General features: G+C 36.0%; 1 protein-coding gene across 5 annotated transcripts in view; it reads right to left on the minus strand.

Moving 5' to 3' along the window:
• ORC5 (origin recognition complex subunit 5) overlaps positions 1–19,908 on the minus strand; it is a 68,386-nt gene that overhangs the window by 40,158 nt on the left and 8,320 nt on the right. For all 5 annotated transcript variants that reach the window (XM_068994450.1, XM_068994458.1, XM_068994425.1 and 2 more), the window contains 9 exons: positions 17,872–17,946; positions 15,414–15,525; positions 14,925–15,055; positions 13,157–13,205; positions 12,511–12,601; positions 10,313–10,365; positions 8,104–8,216; positions 4,645–4,692; positions 903–1,013 (listed from right to left, as the gene is read on the minus strand). In XM_068994450.1, the coding sequence (XP_068850551.1) occupies positions 903–1,013; positions 4,645–4,692; positions 8,104–8,216; positions 10,313–10,365; positions 12,511–12,601; positions 13,157–13,205; positions 14,925–15,055; positions 15,414–15,525; positions 17,872–17,946 (783 nt within the window). The remainder of the gene's footprint in view (positions 1–902; positions 1,014–4,644; positions 4,693–8,103; positions 8,217–10,312; positions 10,366–12,510; positions 12,602–13,156; positions 13,206–14,924; positions 15,056–15,413; positions 15,526–17,871; positions 17,947–19,908) is intronic.

The following is a 19,908-nucleotide window of genomic DNA, read 5'->3' on the forward strand; positions in this document are numbered from 1 at the left end:
ATACTAATTTTGAAAATATAACTGTAAAATGCTGTTATATAATACATTCACATCTAGTGTATATCTAAATGCTTTTGATAGCAAAAAATAAGAGAATACAAAGCTAACATCCTACGAACAAACATGTATGTCCCAAGAACTTTACATTAATGCAGACAGTAAACTGAAATATTACTTGGTTAAACTTGGTATCTAACAAGGAAAGGCGGAAAATAATTCAGTAAATTAAAGTACAACTGGAAAGCAGAAAGAAATTGAGAATTTCTAAGGTGGAAATGATATCTAAGAATGAGGTTGATAGTAGAAAATCATATTTATACAGAATTGGTCAATATACAAACTGACAAACCCAGAGCTCTAGAGAAAATACTAGATTTACTTAATTCAACACACTTCTATAGCTATGCTGCCATCTAGTGAAACGGGATACTTCTCTCTGCAAGACTTAAATTTTGTTCAAATGAAAAACAGTACGTACGAGTACCACAGCAAACACTGTTCACCTGAAAATACCTTATTCCCTCTGCTTCTTCTTCACCACTACATTTTTGCACCATGTGTTACAAGGTAACTAATTTTGGCCATTGGACAGTAAACATTTATACACTTAGCCCGAAATGCAAATGGGCTTACAGACTTCAGTGATAAACCAAGAACTGATCAGCACAGACCACAGTCCAGGATCAGGGAAAAAGTTAGCTATTAGCAGATTTCAGACCATTACACAGATGAAGTACTGGATTCACAGCTAGTAATACAGATAAATATTACTCTGAGCCTTCAGTGTAAACTACCTGTTGTGTTGTGGCTGTTTTCTCATTACATTTAATTAGAATGATGGCTTAAAACTTTGTGAATTTCAGACACTAAAAAGCAAATAAAAAAAGTAAATACACACTCACCTGGGAAAATATATTTGCAGTTGGAGCAACTCTGTTGTCCACAATACTATATAATATTGCTAACAATCTGTCCAGGGGAAATGGCTTTGGCCCAAGGAGGTGATTGCTGGTCTGCAACAGAAACACCACTTTTTAATCCAGTAGGTCTTTCCTGGAGTACCACATGATGTTAATCTCATCTTTTTGGCCTCTGGGGAAGCACTGTGATTCACAGTAGTCTTTCATACAGCCTACATATATGTTATGGAAAACACTGAATACATGCTTATTGATCAAGAAAAAGATGCAGACAAAAAGTCTATTTAACATGGCAACTGTTCAAACTGCACAATTAATAGGAACATTTTTGAGCTGTAACAGAGGATCTTATGCCAACTTTCCGGTCACTAGATTTATACATTTACTTGTCTTATTTAAGGACCTTGCCCAATCTAAGGAATAAAGAGGAAAGGCTATGTTTTATGGCATTCAAAGAATCACAGAACGGCTTGTGTTGGCAGGGAGTTTAAAGATTTCTTCCAAAGAAGGAGGACAAAACTGGACAGAGTATTTTAGAGGCAACACAAAGAGTGCTGAGTGTAAGATTCAGAGTGCACATGCCTCCCACAGGTTTAGCTGACTAAAATAAAGAGTTCAGATGGCTGAGCCCAAGGTCAGCTTCTTGGCTGGTAAGAGCTGCTGTATAATGAGCTACCAGCCAGCTACAGACAACTGTGTTATCAGAACACATCATATTTACCCAACTTTGCATCTACAGAGCTCTTTTGTACCCTACATACCTCACACCTCAGCTGACAAGGATGGCCTTCATAGGCATTACAGATTGCTGTGCGTAGTAACATTGCATTCACTTAAATTCAAAGATATACACAAAGTCCTGATTGTTCAATGCTAAGCATTTTCAAAATAACCAATTTTACAAAAAGGAGATGTATACTTTATAAGGCAGAACTGGGCAGTATTCCAACTCGGGCAGCATAGTTAGGACCACAGAGATTTATGACCCACACTTTCAAAAGTTCTTACAAGGGAAATACTTGTTTTAGTTTAGGTTTGTATTTAATTCTCTCTACTTTGACATCCAGTTGCCTTTTCTGTAGTGTATAGTGATTTATTCTTACTAGCAGTGCAGCCAAGACTAAAGAGGATTTTCAAGGCAAAGTGTGTTTCAAAATTCTTCTGGAAAAGAACACCTCAAATATAACACAAGCACCTCTGTGGCATTAAGTCATCAGCAAAATACGACCACCCATTTCTTCAGGAAAACCAAAAAGTACTTCAAATACATGTTTTAACTTTTCAAATCCAGGAGGTGTCCCCAAAGCTACCTCTTGGCTAACAAAGCAAGCTGTGTGAAGAATCATGGAAACACATAGTTGTTAGGGTCCCTCCCCCCTGCCATGTGGTCCTGGGGGAGGGGACCCTGGGCTAGAGGGGTTTCCCCACTTCCGGGTCAATCCCGTTCCCCATTGGTTGTTTTGTGTTCCCCTGCCTGGGGGAAGACCCTGCTGGTCCTGTGATTGCAGCAGCTCTTCAGCAGGACGCCAGCCATGCAGCTGGAGAATAAAGATCTCTAAAACATCTATCAAGAATCAGTCCCTAATTTTTTCCACGGGCCTCACTGTCCTATACATGTTGCAGAAATCCCCACTGCAACACATAGTCAAGACTCTAGCATGGCATCCTCAGACAGAATGCAGACATGGTGTGAGTTATGAACTGTAAAATCACTTGCCCTTCTGCTTCTACACATGCCAGTTCTGTAAAGCAGATTCTTTACTGTTAACAAACAAACAGACTAATTAAAATCAGTGCACTCCAAGAAGCTAGCAAATGCAGTTAGCATGGAGCAATCTCTGAACCTCTGTTTAGTATATACAGTTACTTCAGAAATTTGCTCTACATGTAGACAGAATACTGTTTGGAACTTCCAAATTATCTAAAAGAAATTATTCCCTCTAGAAAAAGCAGAAGAGTTAATTCTAAGAGAATAAATTCTTGGAAGAATAACAATGGTTTAGAAATTCCTTCAAACATAACACGGTAAAGAATTAGAATTTTACACATCTTCTGCAAGGAGATAAGGCAGAATGCTTCACAGGATAGTATTTATAAAAATGCAAGGGACTCAACATCTCTCAAAAACAAAGAGTCAGAAAACCTGGTAAGAAAGTTTTATAGCCATCAAATAACTCTGTATGTCTTCTATCACCTTTCCACCTAGGCAATACATCCATTGTTCAAAAAGACTTTCCCTCAGTTGCCACTATGTGTGCCTATGCTTTTTATGTGCAGTGCCAGTTTCATGTTCCCTCTGTTTACCTGGCCTAAGTCTTTCACCATCCCACAACTGTAAGCCGTTTATTCACATTCCAAAATGTCACAAACAAGAATGAGAACCCCAAGTGTTCTTTAAAGAGTAAAAGCTTAACCTGAGCTCAATTATCTGCACAAAAAGAAGAAACTCCTTAACCTCAATTGACTGAATTTTCAATCTTTTTAGCATGTACTTGAAGACTGAACAATACCTCTCCCTTTTCTTGTAATGCAGAAAGTATTTCCAGACTTCTCTGGTTGCTATATAAATGAAGCATGTTCAGCTGTAAGCCATAAATTCTGATACAAAACAAATCCTAGACTGAAGCTGAAGCAGACACACAAGATAAACTAATTTCCAATAAGAAACACATCAACACATTCGATCTTCTGACAGACTGACACGTGAAAAAGTTCACTCCTGCAAAAATTGCTGCACCAAGCTTCACCAAGAAGATCTCTCACTTGTCACTAAACTGGAAAAGCATTGTTCCAGGACAACCATTCAAAGAAACACAACAAATTCTGCTTTTATCAGCAACAGGGCAATTAATAGAATGGTAAGTCAGTTTCTTCTCCTCATTCACAAGATTCACTTGTTCTAATTAAAAAAACCCCACAGCTTCTGGACTGACATAGTTAAGAATCACAAAATAGATCTTTAGTCTTGCTGTACCCTAAACTTTTATGGAAGGATTTATTTCATCTAATGTCAGCTTCCTGCCAAGCTGGTACAGACTGCCAAACCAGTTTCCTCAGTTCCCATACAGCCAGTAGAAATGTAATCAATACAATTTGTGGTGCAATTCATCTGCCTGAAGGTAGAATCTACTTTAGTGTGAGCCAAATCACACCCTACACTCCAATGACTTCATCAACTGGCTCTGCACAGGCTATAAACTGGTTTAGATGCAGGCACCCACGAGAGTTAGGTGAATCTGATCTGTAAAACACTTTAGACAAGCTTCTCTGAGCAAAGGTACATTGATATAAATTGTCACAACAACTGAAGCAAATGAGTCTGTTTATAACACCACATCTGTAATTCTTTATCCCTGTATTTCAATTCCTTCACTATAGAATTCTTTCTATAAAAATCTTTTAAGGAATATAACTTTTTTTTTTGAGATAAATGCTGATACTTGGCTACTCCACTTATGATGTCCTTTAACTAGCTTTATGAAACACACTTTATTGTACACAAAAATATGGCTTTAGGAGACAATTTCATGTTACAGTTTCAATAAAATAAAAATGTCTCTCTCAGAAATTTGTATCATACAAAACAAGTGCACCAAAAATTGTTATTTCTGCAATTCTGCTGTTTCTACAGTAATCAATGACACAAAATTAAATACAAACCCACAAGTACAGTAGAAAGAAAGTACTTGCTGGCAAGCTCAGCTTAGAAAGATAAAATACATACCTTCTCATGCTTCTTCATGAAGTTGGTCTTTCTAATTTTCCCATGATGCTGCAAAACAACAGACAAGAGCAAAGATAATTAAAACAGTCAATAAAGAGTGTATACACGACAAACAGTAGTATGTTACACTAGGTCTACTTCTTTACTACACTTCCAGTATTTGCCTTTGATGTTACTACCAATCATTCTTACTATAAGCCCTAAAATTACACTTGCCTTACTTCTTGCCTCACCTTGTCCCAAATGGTGCAAAGCCAAAACACAACATGCACAACACAACAATATTTTCTGGTGACATGCATAGGTTTTGGGGTTTTTTAATCTACTCAGGAATTGATGAGAAGTAGTAAAAATTTGTTTTTAATATGACTTCATCCTCCTCATATCCTCAATCATCTAATGAAAAAGACAGATGATGACTATCTTAATTTCTAAAATGTATCCATGTATAAAACCCACCAGAATTTTCACCTTTTATTGACCCTATTTTAGAATTTGGATGGTACACAAGCTGGCAGAATGACAACCAGGAATTTAATCAATACAATACAAAGGTAGTTCAAGGTTCTTGAGCTAAATGACAAAAGGAAGGAGGAGGGGAGGAAGAAGGGGTAGGGGTGGGTGTTGAAGAAAAAAACATAATTGAAAGCTGTACCTTCTTAAAATTTTCTTAAGAAAGGAAGGACTATTGAAATAAAATAATCAAGTGCTCTTGGATCTCAATTGAAAATGTGAGGGCAAGACAAAGGCAGAAATATAGTAAACAGTGTTACAATGAATGGGTTAAAAAAGAAACAAAAAAACCCAAGAAAGACATGAAGGATGAGGTGTGAAGTAAAATTAGAGGAGAGTTGTAATATTTTTTAAACATAGTCAAGTGCTCTTTCATCACCTGATGATTTTTTCCACAGCCCTGAGAAGTATACCTTACAAGCATGCTCAAGGAATCAGGGAAAAAAATAACTCAAATGAAGGAATTATTTTTTCATTATAATGTTTAAAATCTTGGACTTAGTATTTGTGGCCCTCAATACTCAGCCATGTCAAAATTATCTCAGTAAATGTGGTTTTTCTTGACTGACTTCTGAAGAGCTAAATATTAGACAGGGCTTAAAGGTTCACTTCACATGGTTTTTCTGGTTAAAAAAAACCCAGTTAATTCAGTGAATACATATCAGACACACTTAGAGATAGCAAAGTAATAATTATATCATGACTTTGGAAAAATGACTGCAGCGACAACCATGACCTTCTGGACAGGAAAGTGATCAAGCCTGAGGTTACACAGCATGCTTGGGATGGATCACAACAAACTGCATTCATGCATTTTAAAGGTTATGCTGGGATCTCTGTGTGGTATATATGGTGCCCAACTTCTGTGCAAGCACAAAACCCCATAAAATTAAGAGCTAATTTTCAATTCACTTTTAATGCTGTTTTCTATTAAAGATTTCATATATAATTCATAAATATAGCTATTCTTTCTTGTTTTTAAAGACTTTCTTCCAAACCAGCTTCATATTTTTCTCTCAATCTACTGCAAAGCTCTTGAATTTTCACATAACTAACAGCAGTGGTACCAATTATCACTTCCCTGCTCTGTCAGGCTGTTAGCATTCCAGGTTGCCCCAAACTGTGACTTTATTTTCAGCTGTAGTACAGCCTAGCATCTATAGAGTAGTGCAGATGAGCAGCTCAATTACCATCTTTTATTTGCATCCCTTTTGCTTCTACCAGTCCTTAGTTAAAATCACTCCAGAAGATACTTTTCTGTGATCTACTCTGAATCTCATTACAAACCTGATAAAAATTATATTCTATTTTCACTGTTCGCATGACTCATAGAAACACCCAGCCTGAAACCCCCCCAAAAGTGTTGGCTTTGTTGGGCTTTGAGATGCAGCTATTTCTGAAGTTCAATTTTAGACCTTATGAAGGACTAACTGATACCAAATGACACGCAGGAAAAATGGTGACTTCTGACTCACCAGTTCCTGGGAAAAATATCTGATAGCACTGATAGAAATAGCTTCATGGTCCCTGCTTCAAAAACCTTAGAAAATCATGTTTATTATACAAAAGTTTAGTACAGTTCATGTGCAAGAGTGGAAACTCACTCAGAGATAGTAAAAAGGGAGAAAGGAAAAGAATTAAGTTGAAAAGGTTGCTCAGTAAACACAAGGAAGACGTGGCATATTTTGATAATGTGCCTTACAGACTTGACTCTTGCATGCTTTCCCATTTCTGTGTAGAAACAATTCTTCAGCAAATAAATCTATAACACAGAAAATGCTTCAGCCAAGTGCAAAGAACAAGGCTTGTCCATAAAGAAAAGTTGCCTATCTACACTTACTACAAGTAACCCTCCATACAGGAAAGGACTAAATAGAAGGGTGAAACACCTACAGCTTTCAGTAAGATCATACCACAGTTTAAACTGAAAATGTACTAGCATATCATCACTAGGAACTGCAGTGAATTCTCAAAATGTGTATCTATGTTTTTTTTTTTAAGAGGGAAGAAAATAATATTTTTACAAATTTGTCCTGCTCTTATTTCCTTTAACTGGTTACACCTATCCATCATGAATACCATATATTTATATATACATGCATGTATCAATACATACTGTAGTAGCTGGTAAAATGTATAGAAAGCCCATCTGCCCGATCACTTTTCTGATATCTGTCTTCCCACTTACATTTTGTCAAATTAATAACTTAAAATGAGGCAATGAGGCAGGCTTGAGCAGCTTGAAGATCTTGGGTCAGGAAGAGATAGACAACAACAGCACTACAGCACTTGTCTGCAGTATAACCACAACTCAGCCCAGAGCAAAAAAGAAGAAAAAAAAACCCCTCAACCTGTACACGGCAGGATCTTACAGAAAATGATGTTTAGGCCAGGATTTCGTAGTAACGATTAATATATTCATCCTAAAACATGCATTACCACCATTTCAACACAACACGTATCAGCCAATGTAACCACACCTTCTGCAAAAGCAACTGCTTGTATGTTTCTGTTTCAGACACTTAGAACTGTACAAATAACCTAACAGTGCACTAAGTCATTTTACCTCATTAAAGGTCAAGGCAGTTGTGGTTTGTACCTTACTCTGGAAATTTAAGTGTGGCTTATAACTAAGGACACTGCAGTCACTCCACTAAAATCTTTTCAAAACAAAGCTGTATCAACTTAGAAAAGCAAAGCACAGTGCTCATGGTGCAACAATGTTATGCATAATTTGACATGAAGAGGAAGTTTGGTTTATTAGACATTTATAATCACTAGGTGATCATTACCCAATCAGAGCATGTGATCTATAGAAAGCTGCTCTTCAAATCAAATGAAGCACAGACAGAAACAGAGCTCAAAATGAATAGTTGAAGAGTTTTAAACTAGGAAATTCAGTATGCAGGAATCCAGTTAACAGCACTAAGAAATTAATCTTATTACCTTAAGAAAGAATCTCTTATCTGTCCTAACAGGATTGTAGGAGGCAAGGTAAGCAGCTATTAGAAGAAATTTGGAGTAATAAGGAAGTTCCACATGGGTATGTGCTGAAAGTCCTATAAAATAAACAAACAGTTTATGAGTTAACCAAAAACCAGTCTGAACATCCACAAACTTCAAATTAGACCTCCCTGGATTCTTCTTTTCCTTCTCTCCTGCTCTAGTGCCATAACTAAATGAGTATGGCTACTTTCTCAGCTCCATTATCACAGATACAAACTCAGGGAAGGGCCAAGAAGCACGGCACAAAGCTAAACAAAACTAGCATCCTGAAACCTTTTTGGACTCTCAGCAACTGTATGTGAAGCATCAGAGATTCATAAATCTTCCTAAAAAATATATAAATAACTGCAGGCTACTGTCATTCAAGAGAATTTTTCTGGCAAACAAGGCAGATTAAGAGAGCTATTTAAATACAATGGCAATTTTTTTCAAGACTCAACCTTTAGACTGCTCCAGACCACGAAACAGCTTGACCAGGAACAAGGCTGACATGGTGAAGAATGCACTTCTGAAAAACAGTTCATCTAACAATTTTTAGCCACTGTTCTTTATCCTAAAGAAAATGTTTTAAAAATTTTAAACTTGATCCAGTTGATTTTGCCTCTTTGTACACATGTATACTTAATTAAGAATAAATACACACATTAAAACCCACAAGAAATACAGTCTAGTGAACATTTGCTTCCCCTCTTTTTTACTTTGTATTTTTTACCTTCACAGTCCCCTGCTCTTGTTTTACATGCTTGTGCATAAGAATAGGATCATCAAACCATCCTTCATCAGCTGGCTAACTACAGAAACCATTAAAGCATTTCTCTCATGCCCTCTTTGCTCAGTTTTTTACTTCAAGAGTTTCTTGTTCCTTGTTCTGTGAAGTACCTGTACCTTTATGCTTTAATCCACAAATATCAGCAAATAAAGATGGAAGAATTAAACATGTTCAAAAGTTACAATTCAGGGTCCACACTATAAGAAGTATTCTAGATGACAGCTAATCATGATTTCCTCTCATGTAAGCACAAGAGAACAGCACTTTTAGTTTCATTTACAATCAAGAGATTCTCTTGTACTGCATGCTAATTATAAAATGCAACACCAAATAAACTCCTACAGATACACAATTTAGTTTAATACAAAAACACTAGTTTTTCTCCATTCTTCTGGTCAGCCAATATTGTAACACACTGAACTATTTGATGATGTATACCTTTATTAGAGTTAGAATTTTATTTATTAGAATTTCTTTTTAAGCATGTAGCTATCAAATACTGTTTAACAACATGACATTTTTTCTTACTACATATACCTATGAAAATGCATTTTAAATGAAGTCTCCCTTCTTGGGCTTGTCAGGCAAAATATTTCATGATCATCAGGGAGGCAGTTTAAAAAACCACTTTGAATCAAACTCCTTTGTTCAAAAATGTTGAAAATTCACCAATCATAAACCAAGTACAGGAAACAGTCTGATGATTACACTTATCTAAAGAAATTATTTGTCATGATAAATAATACAAAAAAGTGTTCCCAAACTACAAACTGGTCAAAAGACTGTAACCAAGTAACATCACCAGGAAAATATTTCAGTATTCCTTCCTAAATTGTAAATGAAGGCTGACAAATATTGAGATTCAACTTTCCAGCCTGTCTAAAGTATAAAATCAACAAGGCTCTACTTGTTCAAGGAAAGAACAAAGAGAACACTTGCAGTTCTGACATTTCTCTTTGCCAAGAAATCTGGACACAGGACATGTGTTTGTTTAGGAATGTGCTAATCCAGTGTAATACACCAGGTACAACATTCTCTTCTCCCTGCTTGGACAATTCTGCCAGCTGGCACACAGAGGTTTGACTATCAGGGGCCAGGCCACTCCTCACCCCTTCTTACATAAGAAATACTGATGTAAAGAAGACTGCTTTTACCTGCAAAGGGTATTAGGAAAGGTTACTCCCAGTATACATGACAGGGGAAAAATAGTCCTTTGTAAAACACCTCAAAAAACCTTGATTACCCTGAACTGTAACCGAAGACTAACAGGTAGCCTTGTCTGTGTAGTTTCATTCATGTGTTCTCATATGACAATGACCAAGTCAAACTGAAAAGCACATTCCACATTACAAGCGCCTGCACAGTTACTGTGTTTTATACCTTTTAATTGCCCAGGCTCTCCACCATCATGTTGCAAACGCTCCCACTGTGAGCTGAAAGACAGATAATGCAAATATATAACAATGAAGTATTTATTAGTCTTTTAGAGAAAACAACCTGCTTGGTATATGTATATTTTAATTTTGTGACACTGGCTAGGATACAGTTAGTGAGGGAATAATAAAAAATACAAGGTCCTACTATCTCGCATGTAAGTTTTAATAATCTGCAGACTATGTATTTGAAAAAAAAAAACCAAAAAATAATGTTTGATTAAGGCATAAAAGACCCATTCCTTCCCATCTAACCACCATGAGTAAGCAAATATCCACAGCGTTCCAAGTTTCAAGAATAATGCAGAATTGGAAAAAAAAGTAAAAACACTGATAGTTTTGATTCTTTCTAATCTGCTTAATAACTGTTTATGTTTGTGAGAAAAATACTATAATTACTTCATAATGTAATTTTGAAGTCAATGGAAGTCATAAAGATGGATTACCCTGTCAGTGAAAAATGCCCCCAAGTAGTTTGGTATTTTCCTACTAAACAATAGCAAAAAAATTCACTTTAAAACTTCCATTAAGGAATGACATTGCTAGAAATTTCGTATTTTGGGTCATTTTCTTTGCCACAAGGGGATTAAAATAAAATTTGTTAAAGCTGTTTTGGCTTGTTTTTTAAAGCTCTTCATGAACAGGGTTTATCAGTCATAAGCCATAAAACTTATGAAAACAGTGTAATGAGAGCTCATGTAATACTTAAATTACAATGAATGACAAACCAACTCATCAATGAGTTATGCTTTTATCCAATGTCTATTTTACAGGCAGGAAAAAAAAAAAGGTTCATTTTCCTTTCAGTTCAGGTAGCACAACAGCTGATAGCAAAGTTCTATTGCTACAAATTGCATGGTCAAGAAAAATCCAGAGTAATCATAGTTCTGTGGCCAGAAAAACTGATATAGTGATTTTAATTCCTCAAGCATTTACTGGTACACAGAAGTAAATCCTAGACAGAAAGCTGAAATTTCTAATAAAAATCAAGTCAAGCTCAAATTTATAATCAAAGAAAACTGTAGAGGGAAATTACTTATTTGGAAACAATTCACAAGCTATTTTGTATCATAATCTTTTATTATAACTTAATTAGACTAGGCAATTACACAATATAAAAAGTCAGGAAGATCCCGAGTAGACTGTGTAATGAAGATCAATATTGAATAAAAATAAATATCTGAGCCAAACAGAAAAATGCTGCATCGTACAGTGAAGCCTAGCTTGTACAAAGCAAAATCAATTCTCTTTTTGAAGGAATGATCGCATCTCTAAAACACTAGCAAAGACTTCTACTGTGCACTCAGGTTGTGACCAGAATACCCTATGGCCTCAATGACATTAAAAGGAAAGAAATCAGTATGTTTTTATCAAGATAAAGAAAACAAGCAATACTGAATGAGCTCTCTTTACATGGTGTAACAACAGAATCACTCTAATCTTAAAGGTGGAGAGAACATTAAACCTAAGCCAATTATTACCACTGTGAATGAACACCACCATCCTTTCTTCTAGCAGTCTGGCAGCTTACAAAATAAACAAGGAATCTAAAGCAATATCACGAGAAATAGCCATTAACAGAACACCAAATTGTAATGCTGTCAAAAATGGTACTTCCATGTAAGAAAAAGTTTGCCCTTGGAAAAGAAAATAAGGGGTCAGAAAGTAGAGTCAGCAAACAAACCTAGCTCTATCAAACAAAGCTAAGAAACACAGATACTCAGAATCTGTAATGCCTCAAGAATTGTGAGGCTTGCACACATCCTTAGTTCAGTGAGGATCTGCCGAGCTAACAAACATGGCAAAGTGTGTTTTAAACAGTGTCTGTATATTCTGGTGAGGGATTTCCACGCTTGGTAGTTTCATACATTACAGAAAATGGATCGAGCCTCAGTGAAAAGGAGAACAAAACCTGCTGCCACTGCTTTACTTATTGAATCCATTATATGCTACAAATACCATTTTGTTTAAACTTCCTCCTGAGATATACTATTTCTAGCAGTGTATGGCAATAAAGAAATGCACATTAAAGAAAAAAGATTACATCTAGCAGAAAAGTAACACTAGCCATGAAACACAGTGAGAGGAAGGTTGTTAAAAACAGCAACCTCAACAAAGCAAACAAACCCATGCCCTCCAAATTACCTGGATATTTCCCGGAGATAAACAGTCTGCATTGCCTTCTTCAAATGAGGTTCAATATTTTTCCAGAGTTTGCGGGTGTCGCGTTCATTTGCTGCACCAAGCCAGAATCAACTCTATTAAACATTTAACTCATACAACACTCATACAAAACTCATCCTTGATACCTGAACAGTCACAGGCATGACACAGTCTAACACCCTGACTCTTGACGTGCTGCTTTAGGATGATGCACCACCACCAGCCATCCAGCAAGCACCTGTTTCTCTATGACTATTCTGAGATAATCTGTGTCAGTTTGACAGATCCTCTCCTCTTGGTTTCTGTCTTCTCTAGGCCTCAACAAAGAAATAACTTAATTGCATTAATTTGTAGAAATCCTGATGGTTGAGTGAGGAGAAAGATCTATAGGAGGAAAGAAAATTTTCAGGGTATTTCCATCTTTGTTTCCTAAAAAACTACCACCAAATACCACGTACCGCTTCTGCTGCAAGTGCTAATGACTGGCTATGACTGGAACAAGCAGGGCTGTTGTGACCTGAGAACCACTGGGTCACCACAGCATGAGGATCAAAGCAAAGTCTTCACCAAAACCCACTGAACAGCACCTGCTCTCATACACCCGCTCAAACTAAGGACAGCGCCTTACCTTCCCCTCTGACCACTGGTTCACAGTATTTAGCAAAATTGAGTGCTGCCTACAAAAAGCAAAAAATAGAACACATTAAAGTACTACCTATCTGATCCAGCTACAGAGTATAACTAGTAGGGTAATTCATTCCTTTGCAAAACCAACAAATTCTTTTTCAGTCAATAATTATTCCACTTGCTTACAAACATTACACTGTAAAACATGGCAACATTTTTGTACCATAAAATACAAAGAGAAGCAATCTATCACAAGTTACACGGCTTTGAGCTCAGTAAGATCTGTTTACTGTACTCAAAGGGTTGCATTGTTTTAAACTAACATAACAATTTATCATTATAAATGCAATAAAAATGTTTTCATGAACTTACTCCATTTTCACATAAAACTTTCCATTCCAGCAGAAGTTCAGCACACTTAAACACACGCAGAAATTTATTTTAAAAAATCAACCAATCACAAAAAAACCTGCTAACATATTCCATATGCAAATGAACTTCGTTTGCCTGAAGTAAGATTAAGAGATTTTTGACAACACTATAATCTAGACTTTCCTCTAAAATGTTTACATCAATATCACACAGAATTTTGTAAAGCACCAATCCTCAGATTTCATTCTCTTTTTGTCCTACTACACTTTAATAAATCTCTGTGCTAATATACAAAACTCAATGCAGTAACTTCCATTTATAAATCTAATAAAATTCCAGAATGTATTATTAGTAACCACACATAATAGCACACACATTTAGAATCTATATTAGACACTAAGGAGTTCAGAAGCCTACATTCAGTTTTATGTGTCTGTCACTATCTTCTACAGAAGAGACTTGTCAACCACATAAAGAATTTAGGGCCCAATCACATAAGTATTTTCATAGTGCTGCACAAGCAAACAGTGCATCTAAAGCTAATGAAATTCTCTTAAGCAGAGCCACTCAAGTACATGTCTACAGGAACTGTGACCCCTGGTTTCTATTTCTGTCTCCAGCAATCTCATTTAAATATAAAACCTGTATGGTTAACAGACAAGTTCAGCTGAAATTTAGCAATATGATCCCGAGGGAAACACAGGCAGAACATTCAGATCATCTCTTGAGCACCGATTTGTTCGCTGATACCATCAAACTTGTAAAATTTCCTTGTACACAGTATAGTTATTTAAATAACAATTGAATAAGACGTTTGTTATTGTTATTAAGCTTTTCTTATGCAAAGGTCACCATCAAGTAATTTAATTTTCTTCTGTTAAGTTTGTTTGCTACTACATTATATGGTTAAAATGCCTTTTTCCAAATACTTTCAATGTATTACCAGAAAACCACACAGCATTGGAAGCCCTTTACAGCCACCAAAACGACTGCAACTTTTGTTAGGGATTTTCAGGGCAACTGCATTTTAAGCTAACACATTCTTAAGAGGGAAAATTTACACTAGATATAAAGAAGGCTTTTTTACTATGAAGGTGGTGAGACACAAACAGGCTGCCAGAGAAACTGTGGATGCCCCATCCCTGGAAGTGTTGAAGGCCAGGCTGGATGAGGCTTTGAGCAGGCTGGTCTACTGGAGGGTGTCCCTACCCATGGGAGAAGAGCTGGAACTAGATCTTTAAGGTCCCTTCCAACCCAAAACATCCTATATTCTCTGATTTTCTCTTTGTCCATATTCAACAATAAATCTTGACTTTCAGAGCAACAATAAATATAGACTTTCATTTGGCAAAAGACAACCCAAAACAAAACAACAACTCTAAAGAAGCTCATCTCACCAGATGCTGAAGTTCTTTCAGGTCCCTACAGACCATGTAGAAGACACCAAGCAAAATATTGATATATGCAGAGTAGAAATCTGCAGAATATTCTGGGGGATGATTCTGAGACAAGATCTTCTGCAGATGTCCTGCTTAAACAAAAATAAACATTGCTTGTTTAAAGCCAACTTAATAAATTGACCACATTTGTGGAAAAACAAATAATAGCCATCACTAAAAAAAATCCAATGAAATCCAACGAAACCTACACTGATTTTAAGAACCAGCAAATGTCATGGAATCAAAACATTACTTTGAGATGTTCTGGCAAGTGGAAAAAGACAAGACCTTTAGAGGTTGTGTGAATATAGGCTCTTACATTCCAGTAGCTATTACATATTCCAGGTTCTGTAAAATGCACACTGATAAACATGCAAACAACCTTTGAATGGCCTTTTGACAAAGTGTTCTACAACCCCCAAAAAGCAAATTTAAAAATTAGTTTACCTATGCTGTAATCAGGAAAATACATGGTGAATGGCTCAAAGCATCCAACGTTTGGACGGAACAGCTCCCACACTATTTCACTGAGCAGGACAACTGTCACATTTCTGTCAGTCTACACAGGGAAGAGAAAAAACTGAATGAGAGAGTGACAGGCAGAGAAATAACAAAATAACAGTGCATGTTAGAGCATCAATGAGAAAAATTATTATTGTGACTTTTCTGTTTCACAAAAACCATTGAATTCAGAGTTTATTACTATGCTAGTAATTTGTATTAAAGCTTCAGCTGGCCTAATCAGGCAGCTCATACATTTGCAAATCTTCATAATTATACGGTATTTCTCTCCAACCCTTGCCATTTCACTGACATGTAAGTTTTGTGGGGTGATACACAATACCAAATAGATTCCATCCCAAAATTAAGAGAACATTTTACTTTAGTAATTAAACACAGACTTTCAGAGCAAACAGGAAAAGTTAAAAAGCAAAAAGAAATCTCAGCACTTCTGGAACCAAGCTATCTTGTACTTTATTTTAAAGGCAATCTGATCTTTAAAAATAAACACATACATCCCAAACCAAACATGTAGTAAGTATTACCTGTTTACTCTCCCAACTGTTTTACTAGATACCAACAATGGGGCTGTTCACAGTAACATATTCTTTTTAACCAATTTTTTATTGACAAAATACCTGCCTCAGGTTGGATGTTTTGGTCAATAAGTAACAAAATACTTCATATTACAAACAATATTCCTTATTTTGGTCACCGTTAAAAATATTAGCGACTTAATATGAAGCTAAAACTATCTGTGAAGATGATGTGTCATTCTCCCTCTTTGCAAGGTTTTTGCAACCATACCAAAAATTCTGAATAACAAAAGATGTTTTTAAATATGGTTCTTCAAGAAAGATATTTGAAAACTATTGAGGCACCTCCATAAAACAAAAGGAAGGAACCTGACTGAATCGACAGTGCTGTGAATTTGAGCTGTGAATGACTTAAAAGAAGTTTAAATGCTATTCCTTCCCCTGAAATTTAGTGAGAATCTTCTTTTTTCTAACTCACTTTTCCCACTTCTTGGTGAAGTGGCACCCACCCATATTCTTTACTGTTTCTTCTTCCTTTTTTTAATGGAACGTAAATATTTTTTCCCTTTCAATAAGACAGTATCTTCCTGCATTTCTTTCTGTTGGTTTCCTCTCCCAGAACTCCTAATGTTCAGCTGACAGAAGTACTAAGATATGTTCAGTTTACTTCCTGACTGATCATCCAATATAAAGAACTTCAGTACCTGCCACCACAATTCTCAGAGAAATCAAGCATCCTGCACCTATTCTTCAGCAGCAACCCTCCAGTCCCATGATATCCTTTACTACTAATGGAGTTTCTGGTCTGTTTTCACTTCAGGAAAGGAAGAGATGCAGTAGATTTGCACCAACAACATTGCTCTGCAACACTGGCTGCACAATTGTTTTAAAAAGCCTCCTCAGTCCAGAATCCAGGCAACTGGAATATCAGCATTCAAGAAGACAGACAAGCTTATTTGGAGGTTACTTTTGAATTTGGGAGTGTTCCTCTGAAACATTTAAGTTTTAGTCTATGGGGTTGTGATCCCCGAACAGCAATTATAAACCAAATTTTGCCTCCTTTCTCTGCAGAACAGGTTGTTTCTGCTTCAGGAGCAGCATCGTCCAGAACATGGGCAGAACAGACAAAAAGAGACAGAAAATGCACCAGCTGTCAGGATTAAGAACACAGCTGTGAATCAGTCTTCATTCAATAGAGAAATCAATGTGACCAGAAGATTAAGAGCACCACTAAAAGCTTTGAGATAACAAGTATAATTTCAGCTATTTACATGTTCAGACATTTCAAAGTACCAGCAACTTCTGGTTTTGTCTTGTTTCTTTTTAGAAAATGTACTATTTGTCCTTATTTCAAAGCAAAAGCTTTGATGCTTTAGAAGTGAGAAAGGAAAGCACACAGTGGTTTACTCCAATCAGAAACCTACTGCAGCACAATTCCAGGAGAAGTGTGAGAAAACTCCAGCAAGTCAAAGCACATTCACAGCTGCTGAGCTGTGCAGCTCCAGCCAAATTAAACAGCTGGTAGTCTCCTGAAGATCTCATTCTTAAAAAGACATATAGTCTAGAAAAGACAGCTACATATCTGACACAAGCCTCCAAAGAATCTACAACACATCAGATTGTAAATAAGATACCATTAACCACAATTTAAAAAAAAAAACAACTAAAGAGTCTAATAAAAATCTCCCAATGTTTAAATTCTAGTTTGGTTTCTAGTTTTGACCACTGTTTTGGGGGAGTGAGGGTTAATTTTGCAACTTTTCTCATCTAAAGAATCACTTATCCGTGAGCCTGGATGTACAGATACCACATGTTCAGTTACTTTCAATATGCAGGACACATAAAATAATTTCTTTCCAGACACTTACCAACTCTTGAAGCCTAAGAAATGCTGGCAGGATGTTTGCTTCCATTTCCCTCAGCTGTTCTGCTCTATCCAGAACCTTTTAACAAAACAATGATATTATATAGACAAAATCAACTTCCACCCTCGCATGGACTTAAAATAAATTCTTAGCTGCTGGAAACTGAATTGGAGAGATTATTGCTACAAATGTGCTTCCAGGAAGCCCAAGCAGCTCTGCATCTAAAAAGCATCCCTAGACAAGCAACATTCTCATGCCTTATGGCAGGAAGAACTATTATTCAAGTCCAGTCAGGAATATCACAACAAAGTCATTATATCCTTAACAACCATTGAAACCTCAGTTTTTGCTCAAAATTATTCTTATATTTTAAAAGTGCATGCAGTATAGTAGCACTGTAAATACTTGCTTACTTCTAGGAGAGTTATCTTTTCCCACTATGAAATTATTTTTCAGAAACAAGTAAGAGCTGATATTTTCAAAAAATTAGCTATCATCTGGAATTCACTGAACTGAATTTTGAGAAAAACTTTTCTTGCCATAGTTTGCAGCCTAGAAATTTACAGGATTTATTGTAGGCAAACCCCACATAGCAGTAACAGATATGTAGCATATGTACAGCTTAAACAAGAAACAACGTAAGCAAATAACATTTTGGAGTCTGGAGAATAAAAACAGAAGCATGAAGACATGCATGTTTATCCTTTGGTAAAAAATGTGTATTCCCAGTACCCCTAAAATCTTGACAAGAATGGAAAAAGAGAATAGAAACACATTTCTTTTGTGGCTTATATACTACTTGCAATATAAATCTAAATCTGAAATTCATTACTTCTTTTGAATTATTGCTGTTGAGATAAAAATTATAGGTCCCTAGAAAATTATATTTTCTATCCTATTACATATCTTCACTCTACCAAAATCTTATGACATCTATCATTTCTGTTGCCCACTGTAAGGAAAAGAATTTTATGTGGACAACCAAACATTTTCTGAAAATATTATTTCAAAATCCTACCACACAAACCTGAAAGAAATATCTATGCATGAGTATCTCACACTTCTTGGGAATTTATTTAAAACTACAACATATGACTTTATATTGGTATCTGCATTTGATTCATGTAATAAATGACTTCAGGAATGAAAACTGCTTTACACTACAGACCAAAGAGAGGCTACATATTTTTACTAATAAAATACTGGTTATTGGACCCAGTGACATGCAGCTCCCAAACACAAAGATTTAAGGTCTTGACCTGAGCAGATTGCACTTTTTAGTTAAATGGGAAACAAACTACAGTTCCTACTTACAGCAGAAAAAAGACACTGTGACCCTGGCTCGTGGAAAAAGTCACGGGGTTCACAGAAACAGCCTTGCCCCAGGTCTATAAATCTATGTCTTATTCTTTAGTGTCCATGTAAACTTGTCACTCTACAATTTTTTTTAAAAAGCCTATACTTTCCAAAACTGGCTGCTCACTTACATTAAAAAAGTTGCTTGATACTTCTGTAAGTGCTAAATATTGTACATGTATAAATGACTACAAGATATATCTGCTCCAATTTTTCAGGTCATTAAAATGAATAAATTCATTTTTCATAAGTAATCACAAGCATTCAGCACCTATGCTTGGGTTAAGAGAAACATTGAGATTCCTTTTCTTGAAAGTAAACATTTATCTTAATTTACTCTGAGTTAATTGAGCTGAAATATTGCATTATTTACTACTGAAATGAAATAGAATAAGTTAGCATTGCCAGTTTATGCTAGCAGCATGCTGGTTTTCCATCAGTCTCAATTTAAACCGCTCTACAATAAATCCAGACGGCCTAAGTTAATAAATATGAATTGATTTCTCCCATTCCTGTCTGTTCCCATGCAGAAGGTAACTGAAATACTAATTTAATACTTAATTCTTCATATGCAACAACTATTTTCATGATACAATTGAACCTTTGTAGTTATTTAATGCTTTATTTTCTACAACCATTGTTCAAGAACTTTCTAATTTTCTGAGTGATGCCTATTTTCATAGA

This window comes from Aphelocoma coerulescens, chromosome 1A (genome assembly GCF_041296385.1).
Source record: "Aphelocoma coerulescens isolate FSJ_1873_10779 chromosome 1A, UR_Acoe_1.0, whole genome shotgun sequence".
NCBI lineage: Eukaryota > Metazoa > Chordata > Aves > Passeriformes > Corvidae > Aphelocoma > Aphelocoma coerulescens.